This window comes from Schistosoma haematobium, chromosome 6, assembly GCF_000699445.3.
Source record: "Schistosoma haematobium chromosome 6, whole genome shotgun sequence".
In the NCBI taxonomy this organism is placed as follows: Eukaryota; Metazoa; Platyhelminthes; class Trematoda; order Strigeidida; family Schistosomatidae; genus Schistosoma; species Schistosoma haematobium.
Genome location: NC_067201.1, coordinates 8,516,081 through 8,536,425, shown reverse-complemented (window position 1 = coordinate 8,536,425; position 20,345 = coordinate 8,516,081). Strand labels below are relative to the sequence as shown.

At 35.7% G+C, this 20,345-nt stretch overlaps 1 protein-coding gene across 1 annotated transcript; it reads left to right on the top strand.

Moving 5' to 3' along the window:
• The first annotated feature begins 965 nt into the window (after positions 1-965).
• Positions 966-19,977, top strand: MS3_00008449 (uncharacterized protein). Its single transcript, XM_051216786.1, has 6 exons — positions 966-1,383; positions 2,348-2,795; positions 4,532-4,926; positions 8,455-8,986; positions 13,048-13,311; positions 17,632-19,977. The coding sequence occupies exons 1-6, from the start codon at positions 1,019-1,021 to the stop codon at positions 18,523-18,525; spliced, it is 2,898 nt and encodes a 965-aa protein (XP_051065401.1). The 5' UTR covers positions 966-1,018; the 3' UTR covers positions 18,526-19,977.
• Positions 19,978-20,345: the final 368 nt, after the last annotated feature.

Here is a 20,345-nt window from a genome sequence, read left to right as displayed (position 1 = left end):
CCTAACAACTTATAAGCTTAGTGTTTGGTGTTAAATAATTAAAAATGATTAACAAAAATCTTCATACCCAAGTTCTTTTCTAGTTAGGTCTTGTTAGAAAAGGTGTATTTTACTGACCAGTTATCACGAAACCTAAATATATAGGGCCTGCTATTAACTGTAAACAGTAACCTAAATTCAGACAAAATCTTAACCTAATGTTGAACTTGTCAGAAGGGGTTTTGTGGAGATTTCATGTGCCTCCAGGTTTTCCATCGTGGTCTAGCTTCAATTGACTCATGATTTCGACCATTGAAATTTCTAAAATCTCCACAAAACCCCTTCTGATAATAATTATCTGACTAGTGACTGACTTCAAGAGGCATTTCCTGGAGTTCTAGTGAGAAGTAATGTCCAGTGGAGTTAAACCAGGTCTGTTGTGAGATATCAGCTCACTGTAGACAATGATGTACGGTGGTGCAATTTCGTGGATTGGTTGAAGTTAGACACTAACATCGTTGAATGCCGACTGGCTCAGTGGTCTAATGGTTAAGCGCTCGCGCACGAGACTAATAGGCCCTTGGTTGAAATCTCGCGGGGAGCGGGATCGTGGATGCGCACTGCTGAGGAGTCCCATACTAGGACGAAATGGCCGTCCAGTGCTTCCAGGTTTTCCATGGTGATCTAGCTTCAATTGACTCATAATTTCAACTATTGAAACTAATGTTGAACTGTTTAGATTTTACTACAACTTGGTTAATATTATCTAGCCATCACTAAACACTACACAACATACTAATCTATCAGACTATTGACTGTTAAATTTAGTTATCTTGGTAGCCATTGAATATTTTTAATTCAATTCTATGGAATAAAAATTGAAACTATTGGCTAGAAAGTTAAGCTTAAGAAAAAAGGTCACATCTTATCATATTACTAATAATTACATAACTTATCTTTTTTTATATTTTCTTTCATTGATTTCAGCCGTGTGTTCAAGGTGTATCAGTGTAATGAATTAACTGTTTAAGATATTATAATGGATACTGATATTGATCATCATCATATTAAATCCATTGAATTCAATAATGTTAGTACAATTTGGACAAGATTAATCTCTAATGAATTAAATTATGTACAAAATAATCCTAAATTATTTACTCATTTATTAAATAAACAAAATATTCATAATGATGATCAAATTAAGAAATTAGCATTACAAGCTAATTCTACACAATTATCTGCTTCATTTTATTATCGTATTGTTAATTATATTAATGAGAATGCAACAAATGATTTACGTCGTATCATATCTTTTATAAATGAATTTGACAAAGGTAATATTTGTATGAAAAGTACTAAAAAAGCTCAACATTATAGAAAATTAGGAAATGATTTATTCAAGTATGTTCCTTATGTATATATATATATAATTACTATTATTTATTTCTAGTATAGGGGTTGTGGAGATTATTATGTTTTTGATTGAGATCATGAACCGATTGATGTTAGACCACCTCTGGAAACCTGGAAGCACTAGAAGGCCGTTTTGCCCTATTGCGGGACTCCTCAGCAGTGCGCATCCACGATCCCGCTCGCTGGATTTGAACCCAGGGCTTTCGGTCTCGCGCGCGAACGCTTAACCTACTGGACCACTGAGCCGGTATCCAGTGGTGATAGTGTCTAACATCAATCAATCCACGAAATTGCGCGACCAACTTCCATTGTACTGAGGTAGATACCTGTCTCTACCCGACATGGATCAGCTCCACTGATCACGGCTTCTCACTAGAACTCCGAGAATTCCCTCACGAAGCTAGTCACTAGTGAGCACATGTTTGTTTAAATACATAAACATTGGTACAAGAAGGCATTACATAAATCGTTTGATTTATGTGAGGATTGGAATTACTACCCAGGTGCTCAAACCGAAGCAGGTGGTTCTCTTAGGGGGACCACACCCGGAGCCTTCGACTTAAGAGTCTGATCCAAAAGGCAGTGGAGCAACATGAGGAGATGCAGTCCCATGGTAGCCGGTGACCAACAATTGGTTCATACGCCATTTGTTCCTTCAGGATACTGGAGCTCATGTACACCATTGGTTTGGAATCAGGGTTTTCCAACTCTACTAGATAGATCCTCCATATCCACCAACCCTTTTAGAGTGCCAGACATTCCCTTTTCATCCTCTCGATGTCGTAAACAACACTACTGCCACGAGAAGACAATGAGTAGGACTTCCCGGACAGTGGTTATATGCATGTGGCTATGTGGAAACATTTCGTGAGGGAGAGCTGGCTCTCCCCACTCTCGGCCGTATATATATATATAATATATATCTTTTGATATCTTATTTCTATATTTCCAGGCAAGGTAACTTGAATGCTTCAGCAACAGCTTATCGAACTGGTTTACTTCATGCACCTAATGCATATTTCATGTCATCGACTAGTCAAAATGATGAATTTTGTTTAGAAGGTGCATTGTTGCACGGTAATTTATCTGTTGTACTTGCACATCAACAATTATGGTCGTCTTGTTTAGAATCTGTACTAACTGCATTGGAATTACACTTGAATGTGACAAATATTCAGAATTGTAGTAATAATGCACCAGTAATTCGCTTAAAAACTCGTTTCGATCAATGTTGTAAACATTTAAATTTACCTACACTTATTGAACGGAACTCTACACTTACATCATACAAATTACTGGAAATTCATACCAAGCTTATCTCTTTACTTAATAATGAGAATAAAAACAATGTAAAGAGCCATTGGGATATCCCAACACCAAAATACGATCATAACCTTTTGGTAAGTTTTAAAAAGATTTAGTGTATTTAGTAAAAACTTAGCGGTTTAATAATTTAGTTTATTGTTTAAGTATGTTTATTAACTTTGATAGTCACATCATACACCACAACGGGGTAAACTTAACAAGATGAACAGTAAAAAACCCCAATATAATCAGTACATTAGTGATAGTAAGAAATATCAAACATAAAGACAATGCTGAAAGTATTTTCCACATTTATTCCGGTTGAGATACCATTAAAAATCAGGGTAACTGAATAGCTGTTCCGTCCTAACATGGAACTCTTCATCAGTGCATACCCAAGACCTCACCAGTGATAAAACCCAGGTGTCACAGTGATAATAGCTTAACCAGTATATGGTTCAGAAAGGAGGGAACGACTTCACAAAATAGAATTATTGGAATGATGCTGAAACACGAATATCTAGGGAATGGTGAGGAATGATTTTAAGAGACTCTGATGTGGGGCTATGACGTTGGTTAAGAATTGCACTTTATTAGATATGTAATCGGATTTGGAAAACGGTAATGATTGTATTTGGCTCATGACGTCTAAGTGCATCGTACTCGATAAGAGACTTGAAGAATATTGAGTTGTATCTTGTGCTTTCGGGTTGCGTTTATACAACTGACAAGTCCTTAAACAGAATGAAACTCATACTCAATGCTCTGAGACTAAGTTCACACTGATTCCCTAGTTAGTATTGGTTTTTAAGTGTTAAAATAGCTACTCAGTAATCAATCAACGTAAATATCTTAGCCGTACTAAAAGTCAGTTACGGCCTGAATGATGACATCTTATACTGTGAATCTAGGCGACAGGTTCGAGACCCACGGGCAAAATCAGTTCCCTCAAGAGTTCAGGTTCGCCTTGGTGACAAGCGCTTACTAGCAAAAAAAAACCTAGATTGATGGTTTCTTGCCAACTACCTCGAACCAACTAAGATCTTAACATATTGTCATATCTTTTCAATTTTTTCCGAAACCCCCGTCGCCAATTGTTATATCTAGAGCTTATATTCTTGATATGACGCGTATAACTTGAGCACTAGAACTCTAGAACCTTTCCAAGTCGCAATGAAAATACCGAAGACTAGTGAAAGGAATGTTATTCCAGACAGTGTCAAATTGTAGTACAAAACTGTCAGGTATTCATAATTTTTAGTAAAAACGAAATCATTATAGCTATCTAATCCGCACACTGGGGATTATTAGCATTATCCAATCGGGAAGCTACATGTAGAGATTCTAAAATATTCTTCCAAAAGATGATTAAATGGAATATCTTCAGTTCTTTCTGAGCTTCTTACAACCTCCTCGAATTCACTCGTGGACAGTTCTTACACCGTCGTCGTCGTCGTGTTTTTGCGTTAATAAATCTTCACTTATACCAGTCTTGTGTTCTTACTTCCGCGTCGTGGGAATTGCTGAGGTCCCTCGTTTCGAGTATAAGTGATAAGCGTTTCCGGCATAACAATCAGCGACGACCACATATAAAAAGTAGCATTAAAAGAGTCAAGACACATATTATATTCGATATCAAGTCACTTAGACTAGTGGTGGTCACATTACAATTTGACCGATTGAATTCGATCACCACTAAGAGGATTAGGCGAAGATAACATTGGTCACTATTACTTAACAATGAATCAAAGTAGGTTTAGCCAGTTACAAATCTCTAGTTTCATACATATTATTATTATTATTATTATCATTATTGTTATTATTACTGTAGTACCATGGGCTTTCAAACGGTGTACGTATTGATACAAATCATGAAAAAGGCAGACATATCATCGCTACTGAATCCTTTGAACCAGGCGATATTATAGCGGTTGAGCCTGCTGGTGGATGGGCAGCAAACAGAAATGCACACTCTTATGATAATGATAATAATAATCGTAACACATTTGAATATTTACTACTTCTACCATCACAACGGATGAATCAATGTTTGAAATGTTTTAATCAACTAAACTCCGTTGGTTTTATCTGTCCGTACTGTTGTGATGCTGCGTATTGTGAATTGTCAAATAGGACTAGTTGTAATTCTTATTGCGCAAAAATTTCAAATCCTTCATACTTATTTCGTGATTTTCAACAACCTGCTTGGCATCTGGCAGAATGTCGGTAAGTTGTGTTTGCTCGTCTTGTTTTACCTTGTGTGCGAGTAATTTTAGGTTGATTAGAATAACTCCTCAAAAGTCGGTTAAAGTCAGAAGACTATTTTGGATTCGCAGGAATATATATATATAACAACAGTCACAAAAGACTAACTGGTTAACCATCAGTTCGATATGACAGGACAAATAAAAAGTGTATCATCCAATAAAATGCAGGAAAGAAATTATGCGACAAGAAAACTAGTTACTTATAAGTAATACAGTCATAATACACATATTTTACAGACGATTCGAAAAAAGGGGTGGAAGAATTAGTCCAAGGTAAGATTACTATTATCAAAGGTATGAACATTCGCTTAGTGCACAAACGTTTCTAATATTCAACCATTTGGTCACATATCATTGTGTCGCTCCGCTTAATTCGGTCTTAGCAGTCGGTTAGTATCACTGGCACTTACACGATTATTTGTCTCTTTATCAACAGACTTCAGAGTAAGCACACTTTGCTCTCAATGCGACGAGTATACTAGTACACGGTCCAATTTGATGTTCATATTTCAAAAACCTTTCGCGCAGGAAGTTTTGTCGTCTAAAGCATAATCATCGAGCAATAACCTGTCGGCAGCTTACATCCATGGCTGTATTGTTTTAAAAAAGCGAATCTATCGAAGTCAACATTACCAACATGTTCGAGCACGAGTTTCCAGAAAACCAACACTCTAGAGAGACTGAAATGTCAACATGTGATAAATAATTTCTACAAACTACTGGTAGACGTACGATACTACATAATGGCCACTATCAAGTGCCTTGTTACCCTGATGAATAGACTGATACTCTCTATCAAAGAATAAACGAGAAGCAGGAGACGACAAGACTTCCTGCGCGAAAGGTTTTTGAGATATGAACACCAACTTGGACCGTATACTAGTATACTCGTCGCATTGAGAGCAAAGTGTGGTTATCCTGGGTGCTGAAGATCATTGATGAAGAACGGTAGTTTATCTTACATCATCTTGTACTGAACTCTAAATGATCAAGAAACGCTCGTTTTGTATTTGATTGTGCTGCCAAATCAAGAGATATATCACTGAATTGGTGTAAAAATACCGGGCCTGATCTTACAAATGATCTGGCAGGTGTTTTCCTCTGATTCAAGAAACATAAAACAGTATTATCAGTAGATATTGAAGAAATGTTTCTTCAAGTACACCTGCACGAAGAGGACATAAAGGAATTTGGTTTCCTCAAGTATGTCGGAGATAAGTTCAATTCCCTTACTAATTTATATTTGTCAAAGCACATCACTTTGGAGCTATGTCTTTAGCATTCTGCGCAACCTTTGTTCTCAGATTCATAGCCGTTGATCCCCAAGATGTGTTCAATAAAAGTACGCGAACTACACTAAAAGAAAGATTTTACTCCGACAGTTGTCTATTTTCGGTATAGACACTTGCTGTGGCCACCGAGTAGGCGAATTGATAGCTTTCGGTGGTTTCTAACTCCACAAACTGGCTGACAATTGTCACGCTTTTCTAGCTAGCACTCCTGTGAACGATTGACCAGACAGCTAAGTTCGCATACCGGGTTTTAAAGGTCTATAATTGACTTTGAGGTTGTGTGAGTTTACTCAGCTTGATTGTGTTTTGTTTGACATAGGCCTTCCTGATCACCCAATCACGAAAATAGACATTGTATCATGTGCTGCATCCTTATATGATCTGTTTGTATTCATAACACCACCATCATTTACACCTAAAAGGGTTTTACAACAGTTGTGCTGTCGAAATTGTGGATGGGGTGAAACAGTCGATGAAGGACTACGTGTGAGCAATTAAAATTGTTTAATCCTTAAGAATTCTATGGTGTTTAAATTTTTAATTAGTCAGTATAGATCAACAGTTGTTACATTCGTTTTTGGCCACCTCAGAAATCTCCTATAGATCTACCGGTTATGTGAGAATAGAGTATAATGTAAGTACAGTGAAATGTAGCTTCATCTTAGGCAAATCTGGAATAGCTACATTAAAATTTATGAATATTGTGCGTCTTGAATCTCAGTTTGCGGTAATTTCGGTGCAGCTGATGTGACAACTAGCAGAAGAAACAATACTCAAGAAGGATATGACAGATCTGTTAACGGAATTTAAACAGTATCAAGTATATAAGTTAAGCCTGGTACTATCGAAAACAATTCAGGTAGGTAGATGGGGTTATCTTAGGGAGTTTGTACTTTTGAGGTACTGACGGATACAGTTCTTCTGTGTTGTTTCCACTTGTATTGATTTATCTGAACCTTGTCATTATCGGTCTACGGTATCAAGAATCCAATGCTCGTGATCGAATTGAGTACTACAGTGATAAAGATCCCAATTATTGGTCGAGTTGGGAACTTCCAAAATTATGAAGCTAGTAGAAATAATTTCCTTCATGAGAGAAGTTCGTTATAACAATATAAATACGTACCGTGAATAGTGAATCCTACATAAGCAGAGATTATTGTGGCTGCCAGTAAAATCCAGGACTCACGTCTCGTCCTATTTGAGACTCGTCAGCCGGATGTGATTGCATCCCAGGGCTGATGTTCACTCTGGGACTCAAACCCAGTACCGTCCGTTTCGAACGCCATCATGTTATCCACTTAGCTGCTGAGTCTAGATAGCCAATAGCCTATGCGACAGGGTGAAGTTTAATTCATTTTTGAATTGGTTTTTTGAACCATCGGTTCCATTGATAGCCACCATCATCTCTGTTTAAAATACTTGTGACTGAAAGCAACATCGAGACAATGAGCACAAGATGCAAATATGTCAATAAAAGACTGATCAATTGCAATCCTAAACATCAGCGAAAAGATTCAAACAACCAACAAAAAATGAATGAGTCCTTTAGGTATAGCTTCGAAAGTATTGCATATACACGACTCTAACTGTATTAGATTTTTGATCACAAGGCTCAGTGATAATGTCTCTGGTTGTAAAGCTGAGTCTCACGGGATCAAACCCACTAGGAATCATCAGTTTTCTCAATACTACAGGTTCGACCTGATATCAAGTACCAGTTAGCACAAAGTCTAGGCTCAGGATTGACTACTTCCAATCACCTAAACCCTGATAATCAACGTACTTGGCTATCAAATGATAAGAATTTCAGAAATTATCGTCATTGAATACCATCTTAAGTAAAAGTGCCTAATTCTTGCACTGATAAAAATAACCTAGCTAATACAGAAGGCTTGTGGATAACTACCTCACACCTGAAATAGTTGGACTCTACCGCTCATTAATCAAACTTAAAATTATAAACTAATAGATACTAACTTTCGAATTTGAAAACTAAGTTCCCGCTGCGATACCTGACGTTCCTGGATTCCATCCTCGATAGACTTGTGGATGCTCACTGCTGGGGAGCTTCATACTTGGACGAAACTACTGTCCTTCGATTTGCATGGTCTCAATTTGTGTTGTTCAACAATAATTTAACCTCTTTTTACTACGTTTTCTTTTTGTTCTTCGTATTATTACAAATTTTCTAGATTTATGTTTATTTTAAATTCCATTGGATTGGGTCATTTATGCTTTCGTCTCGCATGGCTTCGTCAACGCTATCATCACTCATCTTCCGACGAAATTATCAATCATAATAATTCATATTTTACTACTGATCAATTAATTGAACATTTTACAAACTTTCACGTTGATGAATTATTCGAATATGCACTTACTGGTTGGTTAATATCGAAACTTTTAAGCTATAATAATAATAATGATAATAATAAAACAAATTTGCAATCGACTAACAATGAATTGATCCAAGGTCTCTGGTGTTTCGACACGTTAAGACGTCTTCAGTGTAATGCACACGCTATCACTGAAATCCAAGTCAATGATCCTGATATTCAAACATGGCTCCCTTCGGATCAAATAAATGTTAATGATGTTAATGATCGGAAATTAATTTATCCTTTGATTTGTAAATTGCAACAAATTCGCATTGCAACTGGCCTATTTCCATGTGTTAGCTTGTTAAATCATTCATGCGATCCGAATACCATTCATGATTTTCAAGTTAGTCAATAACATATTTTTGTAGAATTGAATTAGTTGAATTCTTTGTGAATCTATGACCAAAGTTTTAATCTCAGGATAATTCTCGTCATGCACTGATATCGGTTGAATGGCAACCAAGATTTTATGTCATGAGATGCCTTACTGTGATACACTACAAGAGGGAGGGGTCATTCACGGTCTCAGTGGTGGTAACATCATAGCCTATGAAGCTTGGTTCGAATCCTAAAGGCAGTATCAATTAACTTGAGACCACATGTACATCCTACTATAAGTAACAACAGGGTTTCATGTCGAATACTACTTCCAAGCACGTGTAACATCTCTAACACACATATTCGAAACACACTTTGAAGTTGTATATATTCAGTTATTCGAATTTCAATTGAATCTTCAAGTTGAAAACAAAATAATCAAGGTCTTTTGAATTTACACAGTGTAATTTTGATGCATGATTATCCTCATTTCAACATTCAAGTATTTTACCTCTGAATAAGGATTTTGATATAGATCTCGAACTTGTTCCAGTTATTCCCTTAAAGGTGTAATTATTTACTGAAAGATGGTTCTCATCAATGAAGTACAACACTGAATAGTCGTTTTAAACTAGTCTATGATCCATAGTTAATATGATAATTCGCCAAAAAATAATTCTAATGTAACTTTCTTACTGAATACTGGTTAATGCACTCGGCTATTTGATAGTTGATGATACTGGGCTGATCGAATATATAAGTTTTGAGGCCAAATGATAAGTAAGAGATACTGACGGGTACTCATTATTGGTCAATATTCAGTCGAATTTTCAGAATAAGATAGACAAACATTGTTTATTGAGGATCTGGCCAAATTTTCCGAGAGATGCACCTATGTTAATGAATTATTTTGTGTATATATTTTGATTCTGGTTAGCCAAGTAAAGCTTTGTACTGAAGCTTGGTTTTTTCAGTCAAGTTGCTAGGACGTGTATATATCAGTAACAGACTCGGACAACCACCTTACACAATAAAGACAAAAAGAACATCCTGAGCTACAAATATTCTTCACTATGTCAAAATCATCGACACCATATTTACATACTGACCGATTACATAAAATAGTAACCAATAACAGGTTGTCTAGTCATTTGTGTTGCTAACTAATTACTAAAAACCAAGTTGGAATAAGGCTAACAGAGAAAATGACTCAATTTTACAGTAAATCAAGTTTTCATGTTATGTGTGGCTAAAGGTAATTATTAGAAGATATTGAACTCATGTTTCACTTGAGTCATTACTTGTGTAACCGAAGCATATATCTGCAATATTGATGGATTCAAAGCTATTTCATAAAATATCAGATTTGCATCATAATGGAGTTTTTGTGCAGAAAGCGAAGTGTTAGAATATCAAATGAGCACATATAATACGTAATATTTTTTTCCAAAGGCCATCGTCAATTCGCATCGCGCTTATTTTTTCATCCATAATAAGGACTGTATAGAGTAGTTCACTTGAAATATAACTTATTGGACGTAACATTACATTTTTCTGACATAACTTCGGTACAGATTGATATATCTGCTATTCAAACGCTTGATATTTACTTTCTTATCAGTTCACAGATCCCCCAAGTACTCATAGATTTGAGTCGTAAAGAGTAGAGAAAAGGCGCGAAGTAAGAGTTGAAACTTTACTTCAAAGTTTATTTATGGAAAGAAGACAACTGTATTTATAGGTTTTTTTAATGCTTTTAAACTGTGGAAACATGCTAAATTAAACAACAGAGTAAATAATTATCCAGAGTTTAACACAACCATCAACTTTCTAGGAATCTTTGTGGTGCGTACATTCTGGCTTTTCCTTGCTTCGTAAGACTCCATCACGGAATCTTCGTAGAATCCCAATATAAATCAGATCCAAACTTAAATGGCTGATAGTTCAGTTTCCCTCTATACTCTTTTGTTGAACTCGAAACAAGTTTTTTCAGTTATAGAAGCAAGCATTCGATATTCAAAATTCTACATTCTCAAACCTATCTTATTTAGTTGAGCGATAAAAGTTTCTTAATTACTTTTCTAATGTCGATACCTTAAATCGAGTTCAAAGAGAGCGAAAGAAATATCTTTGAAACAGTGTTACTTACTGAAGCTATACAGTTGTATTTGTAATTATTACGCAGTATTATGTTGTGGATGCCTAACCATAATCGTGGCGTATGCTAGTGTAAAAGTAAGTTGGGAGAAAGCCATGGAGTGATGAAACTAAGATTTAACATCAGTTTTATGAAGTCATAGGCTGTTCGACTGAGCCGTGTAACTATGTGCAGACTACCTGGTTGCGAGGTCCTCGCGATTATAGTGACGAGTGTTTAGAGATGGGCGAAATGGCTCAGAATAGGTTTAAACGGTATAAATCTACTTACTCTTTGTCTTCTTGATTTTGAGCCCAGTGTTTTCTACTATCATTGATACTCTTCCCACTTCTACTATCATAGTGAAATTTTTCCTGATAGTTCCATCTCGTTGTACTGGTTTGGTTGTAGCAACTTGAACCAATACACATGTGTCTCAGGTCCGACATTGCTCATAACTGACTGGCCCACTAATAATTAGTATTTCTTCCTTAATACAGTTTTCAGGAACTAAATGTTAAAATATTTCTTTTAATGAAATCATGAGCCAAAATAAGTTAGACCACCATCGAAAACTTGAAAGCGCAGAACCACAGTTTCTTTCGAGTATAAGAATCCTCAGCAGTGTGCATCCACCATCCCGCACGCAGGGATCAAACCCAGGACTTTCACGAACCCTTAACCTTCAAACCACTGAGTCGGCTCCCAACGGTTCGATTCCTGCTTGCAGGGTCGTGTATACGCACTGCCGAGGATCCTCATACTGAAACGAAACGACCGCCCAGTGCTTCCGGGTTTCCATTGATGTTTTAATCTTGATCGGGTCATAATTTTAGTAAAATTTCATAATCACAATCCCATACTAACTATTTCTTCCAACATGAAGGGAGATTTGTGGAGATTGTTCAATTTGAAGATGTTTTACACTGTAAATTAACTTTAGCTAGACTATCGGGAAGCAATTGGCAGTTATCTCAACATAGTATGCAATCCCTCAGTACCTACTACCCTTTAGAACGTTTAAACTTCACTCTATGTCAATTTTAAACGACCATTGAGTTGACATCCAGTATTTGCTATTTTCAACTTCGGCCAATTTTAATAGTTGATCATAAAATTATTTCACAGATCAGATCATGAATTAACCTAAGAATAGTCGTATGTTAAAATTCTCATCTATGTAGGAGTGTTTATAATTTTTGTATTCTATGCTTCTTTTTCAGTCAATTTCGTCACTTTTTTTTAGAGAGTATCACGTCGGAGTTTTGTTTTTGGTTGAAGCCATCGATGGTTATGTATGTGTACAATAGCTATAAATATAATTGTTAAATGTTATTCTTCGATATTGTCGAAAAAAGCATACAGTCTGTCAGTTGAACTGTAACTCAAAATTACCATAATAATTAGTTCTAGTCAACCCCGCTCTATTCGTGAGGATTACAATATCACCTAGGACCGACGAACGGAACAAAAGTCAGCAACACAAAACAACAAGAAAAGTTAAGCTATTCCACTGCGCCCCAGCTGTGCTAACTAGAGAGAGAAGATCAGATTCAGCCAGGAAAAAATATATTTTCGACGGGCAGACCGGAAGCACGAACGAACAAGCACACAATTCATGAGTATACCTACAGCACAAAAATGTCCTTGAAAAATATCACAAAGTAAAGTAGTAAAAGAGGAAACAAATAATTGACATTTAAAGTCCTTCCAAATGGGAAATACAAACTCAAAGTAAAAACGAACGCTTTTAACTCGAGAATTAGAAATTTGACTTGCCATAATGAGACTTTTACCAAGTGATTTCTAAGGATCTAACATCTCTATCCTATTTGAAATTCTCTAAATTATTTTGAGTAACATTATGTTAATTTGAAATATAAAGTGAAACTATTTTCCAAAAAAAATTAATCCATACTTTTCTCTTTTTTTCTTTATCCTATGCATAGAATTCATATTTAATTTTACGTTGTTTAAAACCAATCCTACCTAATACTGAAGTATTTCATTGTTATGGCCCGCATTATTTACATTATCCATCAAGTGTTCAACGTGTAACACTTCTTCAACAACAATATTTCTTTATATGTCATTGTGAACATTGTGATAAATCTGTTCAATCTTCATCATCACCTACTTTAATTAAAGATCAACAAATGTCTATTGTCCCAACTAAAGAAATGTTAAACGCATGGAAAGATGCTGTTGACAATGTAAGTGTTATTATTAAAGTTTAGTACTATGTAAAAATGACTAATTTTTCATAGGAGTGTTTTAGGTTGATAATATTAGTGAAATTCAGGTCAAATGGCAATAATCAGTATCAGACCCTGACATAATTATTTCACTACTCAAGTTTTTATACCATACCAACATAATGGAATGAAACGAACATAAGTAGTAGTAGTAATAATAGTATTGAATTAGTTGAAATAATTGTTGTACGATTGATTGTAAGAAAGGTTGAACACTAAGAATATAGTTTTATAAGATGACATGAAAATGCATGTTTGATGAAATGGTTGAACTGAAGACCTTGAGTAAGATGAAACGTGAATACATCTGCGCTACTATGATTCTAATGTTGATCTATATTACTCAATTTCTCCAACAAATGAGCACATTTATTGCATTTATCAATAATCAATGAATTAATGGGCAATTATTTTATTTTAATTTAGTCAGTCAGTCAGCTACAACGTAGGACCAGGCACACATATGCATCGGTCCCAATTTGCCATACCTTATTAACACAAAAAAATGAACACCGGATTCATAAAAGTAGTTAATTCAGAGGTGGTAATATATAAAAGAAAGATTGCATATAAGGATATAGTACAGGAAGAAAGAATTAGTTCATAGAAAGAAGGATATGAAGCGATTTTAATCTCTTAGTTTAAGGGAAGACAGAAAGTGTATACACCGACGCCATTGTGATCGATTCTGAGTCATGTCACACAAAGTTTCCACAATATGCACTCATTGTATGATTAACATTGACTAGAATTTATTCTGTTATAAGTATTCTTCTTCATGTTTATTTATTGACAATTAATGGGATTAGCAAATCTTATATTTCAATTCATTCCCTATAATATTTATGAACTATATTCTCCAGTATTCATTCAAAAGAGAGCATACTAATGAGAGCGACCATCAAAATTTACTTATTTTATTATTATTTATTTGAACACAAATATTGGTACAAGGGGGCACCAGATACATATGCGCCGCACAAGTCACTTGATTTGTGTGGGGGCTGTACTGCTGCCCGGGTACCCTAACCTAAGCAGTTGGTTTTCTTAGGAGGACCACACCCGGAGCCTTCGACTTGAAGGTGTGATCCACAAGGCAGTGGAGCAACGTAAGGAGATGCAGTCCCGTGGCAGCCGGTGACCAACAGTTGGTTCATACGCCATTTGTTCTTTCAGGATACTGGAGCTCATGTACACCATTGGTTTGGAATCAGAATTTTCCAACTCTACTTGGTGGGTCCTCCATACTCACCTACCCGGTTAAAGCGCAGGACATTCGCTTTTCATCCACTCAGGGCATCCGGGGCTGACCATCAAATAGGTGTGCATTATGGAGTGTGACTATCAAAATAGCGCATAATAATAAAGGTGATTAGTGTAAAAAGGAATGAAATTTTTGACAGGGTGAAATATGTTTGCATTACCATCTATCCATTCACCTTACAATCAGTCAAAAACGTATTCTCCTAAACGTATAATAGAGTCTACTTTCAATAAATATTGATAAATTCTGTAATTTCTCGAATTTAGTAACAAATTGTTTCTGTTATGACCCCAGTCATGTTATCTCGTGCGTCTATTTCGACAGCTAGGATGTAACCTATCAAAAGGGATGGATGATGGCTAGCAGTGGAATCCAGGACGCGCGTTTTGTCCTATTAGAGACTCGTCAGCTGGATGTACCTGTATCCCAGAGTTGAGTTTTCTCCAGGACTTGAACCCAGTGCCGTTCGCTTCAAACGCCAACACGTTATTCACTTAGCTACTGAGTCCTGATAGCTACCAACTTGTGCAATAATATACATGATGAATTTATGTAAAAGGATGTTTGTGTGCTTGGATAGTGCAATAAATTGTATCGAAATGAGCGAATCTGAATGTTTGCGTGTGTTGAATTCTTTACAGATCCAGAGTTTGTTAGGCAATTTCAAGTGACCGAAAATGTAAAAGTCATGAAATTGGTTACCATAAGGTATTTGCAGTGTTAATGTACTGATATATAAAATAAATTTGTGTCTGCTCGTTTTGAGATGAAATATCTGATTAGATTTCAAAATGAAACAATTATACATAATTCACTTGATATTGTTTTACTTGAATCTTCCCATTGATGTTTTTGGACTGAAATTGATCAGTCTCTTATTGGCATATGTGCATACTGTGCGTATGCCTCGATATTGCCTTAATTTACAAGCATTATAAGCAAAGATGGATAGTGTCTAGCAGTGGAATCCAGAACGCACGTTTCGTCCCGTTTGGGACTCGTCAGCTGGATGTACCTGCATCTCAGAGTTGATGTTCACTCTGGGACTCGAACTCAGTACCGTTCGCTTCACTGCTAGCCATCCATCTTTGCTTATAATGCTTGTAAATTAAGGCAATATCGAGGCATACGCACAGTATGCACATATGCCAATAAGAGACTGATCAATTTCAGTCCAAAAACATCAATGGGAAGATTCAAGTAAAACAATATCAAGTGAATTAAACTTCAACCCATTGCACAAGCAAGTGGCTATCAGGACTCAGTAGCTAAGTGGATAACGCGGTGGCGTTTGGAGCGAACGGTACTGGGTTCGAGTCCCAGAGTGAACATCAACTCTGAGATGCAGGTACATCCGGCTGACGAGTCCCAAACAGGACGAAACGTGCGTCCTGGATTCCACTGCTAGACACTATCCATCTTTGCTTATAATTATACATAATGTCCAACACAAACAAACGGTTGACAAATTTCATACGGTGAGGGGTGATGGGGAACAAAATCTATAAATTTCTTCCCATCTATCTTGTCTTTAAAAAAAATTACTCATGTGATTGTTTCAGTCTAACTTTATTGTCCCATTTTACAACCAGTCAACCAATCACAAGTAACTTTGGTCCTAGTCCAAACAACCATATCAAATCAGTATAGTTAGATAAATTTATCAAAATAAATACCAAGAGCAGTATAATTGTTAACAATATCAATAATATCAGTATAGGGCTGTGGAGATTGTGGAGTTTTTATTGAGATCATGAATGGATCAATGTTAGACCACCACTGAAAACTCGGAAGCACTGGACGGCTGTTTCGTTCTAGTATCGGACTCCTCAACAGTTCGCATCCATGACCTCACACGCAGGACTTGACCCAAGACCTTCGATCTCACATTGGTCTAGTCATGATCTCAATCAAAACTCAACAATCTCCACAGCCCTACACTGATAATTATCATGTGCTCACTAGTGAATAGCCTCAAGATGGATTTCTTGGAGTTCTAATGAGAAGCTGTGTTTGGTTTGAGGCAGTTACTTACTTAAATGAAGAAATGATTCGGGAAATCAGGATCTAAATTGTAGATAATCAGTGGGTTCATTTGCATCATTGAAATATTATCATAAATATTGTTGTTTTAAAAATTCCATTCTTTTTTTTTCATAAGCTGGCTAAAATAAAATAAATGAAGTTTTCTTTAAAACATAATTGTTTCGTTGATAAGCTGAATCAATTAGATAAAGGCCGAATAATAAAGGAAATAGACTAAAGGTTGCATATTTTTGGTCAAGATTTTGTTTCACTCTCTGAAGAAACAGACATACTCTCTTAGTTGAAAATATAACTTAATTTTCCGAGAGACATGTGTCAATATTTAATAATTCGATTAATTATTCAAAGCTTTCTGTTCACTTCTAGTTTTTGTCTGGACTCCGCCTGGAGTCCCTCCGGGGGCTACTGCCGGTCCTAAGCCCGGATAAAGGAGGAGGGTTGGGCATAGAGTTAGCGATCCCATCCCGTAGAAAACTAACTCGCTAAAAAAACGCTAACGCTAACCAGTTGTTTTGGGCTTGCACATAGGAAGTGTATAAATCAGTAATAGAAATGAACTACCATACATTATAACAGTTATAATGTTTATTGTTAAGTTTGTCTACATTCTCATTTTAATATGATCATCTTTTTAGTGTATTTAGCATATAGCTATTAGCAGAATCCAAAATGTATGTTCCACCCTATTTCAAACTTATCATCTGCATGTAACTGTAATCGAATATTGTTAATCACACTCAAACTCAAACCTAGCACATTTCACTTTAAACACCTAACAAATTATCCACCAAGTAATTGAGTCATGATACCCACTAATATTTTCAACGTGTAATACTCCCATTGTTAATATTATGGACTGTCATTAATCAAAGTCTCTATTCTCATCATTATCTGTACATTTCTAGCAGATCACAAGTTCTTCTACTCCTCTTCTTTCTTTCCTTTTTTTCTGTTTTCTTTTATTTTAGCTTTTACAAATACCTTGGCAACCTATACAATCATTAGAGAACTTGAAAAATTCTATACAAATTATACATAATATTGCTACAATGAATTCAACTATTTCATGGTGGCCATTAGATAATAATTTAGGTAATTTATATGATACTTTAGGTAGACAATATTTAATTCAATCAAAATTTTTAAAAAAACATACAAAATTCAATTTAAAACAAACGAATTGGTTATTTATACAAAATATTGGTTTATGGTGTTTATATAAATCAATTCAATGGGTTCAATTACAATTCGGTACGATTAGTTGTGAATATTTATGGGAATTAATAAATTATTTTAATTTATTTATTCATTGTTTTAATCGATTGAATACTACTACTAACACTACTATTACTCCTCCTCCTCCTACTGCTATTGCTATGCCTACTACTAATACTCCTCCTACTACTATTACTACCATTACTAATACTACTACTACTACTACTCCTACTACTACTACTCCTACTCCTACTCCTGCTACTCCTCCTCCTACTACTACTACTACCACTACTGCTACTACTCCTACTACTAGTACTACTACTAATAATACTCCTACTCCTGCTACTCCTCCTCCTCCTCCTACTACTACTACTACTACTGCTACTACTCCTACTACTAGTACTACTACTAACAATACTCCTACTCCTCCTACTACTAGTAATAATAATAATACTAACAATACTAATAATAGTAATGATGATTTTTATGAAGAACTTATAAAATTTAATGAATTAATTAAATTACAAATGGATTCTATTACATTTAAGGATCATGATTCAATTTTATCTGAGATCATTCATATTTCTACTATATTATATGGTTCTGATAAAACTCATATGATCATGAATAAATTTTTACATATATAATATGTATCTTTATTCAATTATAATGTATTATTATATTTTGTAATGCTATGCGCCAAGTTTTGTATAGATTTTTATATTTTTTTGCGAGGAGGGGGAATGTTGTGACTTTGAGACCGGTTAGTTATTACATGATTCATTCGCCAATCGAAATACGACTTATTTAATCTTAGTATTGTGTTAAACCAATGACATTCGATCGGTATGAGCAGCTTAACCTGTCCAGTTGAGCTCAGAACACCAATATTAGCTTCCACTATGCTAAACATTTATTTCAAATATACTTGGTTTATATACTAGCCAAACAAACCGGATCACACTATAAAATAGGAAATAAAATTTATACAAGATCAAGTCAAAAAGTGGTCGTGAACGTGGGAGACTGTAATCAGTAAACTGAACATAAAAACAGTAAATCGTACAATAATAATCTATAGGTCAAAATAAAGCTTACAATAAGAGGAATATATATATATATAATCTACTTACTTCATAGTTTTGCAATAAGAATATATATCAATGAAATTGAAGATAGTGTGGTGTATGCTACTGATGTCGATGGATATAAGTAGTATGTACTATCAGTTGAAAGTGAAATACCTGGCAGCAGAAAGTTAAGAAGATTGAAGAAAAGAGAACGAGAACAGAGAATGATTGCTGTGGAAATGAAGGAACAATGAGGTCTGAAACGATTGATTGATATATTGCAAATGAAGTATTTACTGTATAGTTCTTAGATTGTGCTAAGAGATTCTGTAATTTTGTATTAAAATAAATACGGCTGTCTCCACTTGTGTTCTCGTTCACTACAATAGCAGATTTAGGATTTTGAACGTGAAATTCATTCATTCATATGATCAAATAGTAATATGACATTTAAGCTAATGTCATTGTGTGATGAAAAACCTAACTTGGATTCTTAACTCTAACTTCCAACTGTTAATACTAATCCTAATTCCTTATTAGCAATTTATAACCCTCTTTCAACCTTTTTCTATTTATTTGAACACATAAATATTTGTACAAAGGGGCATCAGATACATATGCGCCACACAATAGCAATGAGAATGCTAAGAGATAGAGAATGTAAAGTGAGTATAAGAAGAAAGAGAACAATAAAGAACAGAAATTAGTGTATGGAAGTGAAATAATAATAATAATGGAAGAGACAATTCAGCTAACAAAGGTACAACCAGAAAGAGTTCTTTCAGTTAAAAAAGTTACATCAGGATCGTCACTGGCTTCTATTCTGAGCCATATTTGATAACGTTTCTAGCCACTGTGTTGCACCATCACTCGGACCCCAACTAGGGGGTCATGAAAGAGCGAAAGAAGTCAGTCCTGTATAGCTTTCTTCCATACCCCTTTTCTATCCTTACACAAGCTTTGCCCAGTTCCATTACGTAACAGTCGTCGTTTATGGTCAAACCCGCGGTCATCAGGCGTAAACCGACGGGCTTCAATGAGTTGTAAGGATCCTGTAGAAACCCAGTGCTTATAAGCGGGACGTTTCACGAAGTCGCAAGCGACTTTACTCGCTATTCTCATGGCGTCATGCAATTGCAACCAATCTTCATCCATACTTTCCGGTGGTATGTTAGCTAGCCTTGAACCTAGCTCGGTTTGACAGTTAGTTGCAACAGAAGATGCACCCAATTTACTGACATCGATCAGTTTCGGACAATGAATTTGTTGGCCACTGAAACGTAAGATTAAGGCAAACAAGGGCGTAATCAGATTACAGATAGGTACTCCAAAAGGAACGGCAGCTTTGTACACAACCACGCCAGCTGTAGCTGATCGCTATGTGATCGATCTAAGTC

What these genes read in the sequence shown, in the direction of transcription:
- MS3_00008449 (XM_051216786.1), top strand. Translation starts at nt 1,019, where the DNA reads ATGGATACTGATATTGATCATCATCATATTAAATCCATTGAATTCAAT. An exon ending in TTAGGAAATGATTTATTCAA is followed by an intron (nt 1,384 to 2,347) that starts GTATGTTCCTTA and finishes CTATATTTCCAG; the next exon opens with GCAAGGTAACTTGAATGCTT. An exon ending in TGGCATCTGGCAGAATGTCG is followed by an intron (nt 4,927 to 8,454) that starts GTAAGTTGTGTT and finishes CAAATTTTCTAG; the next exon opens with ATTTATGTTTATTTTAAATT.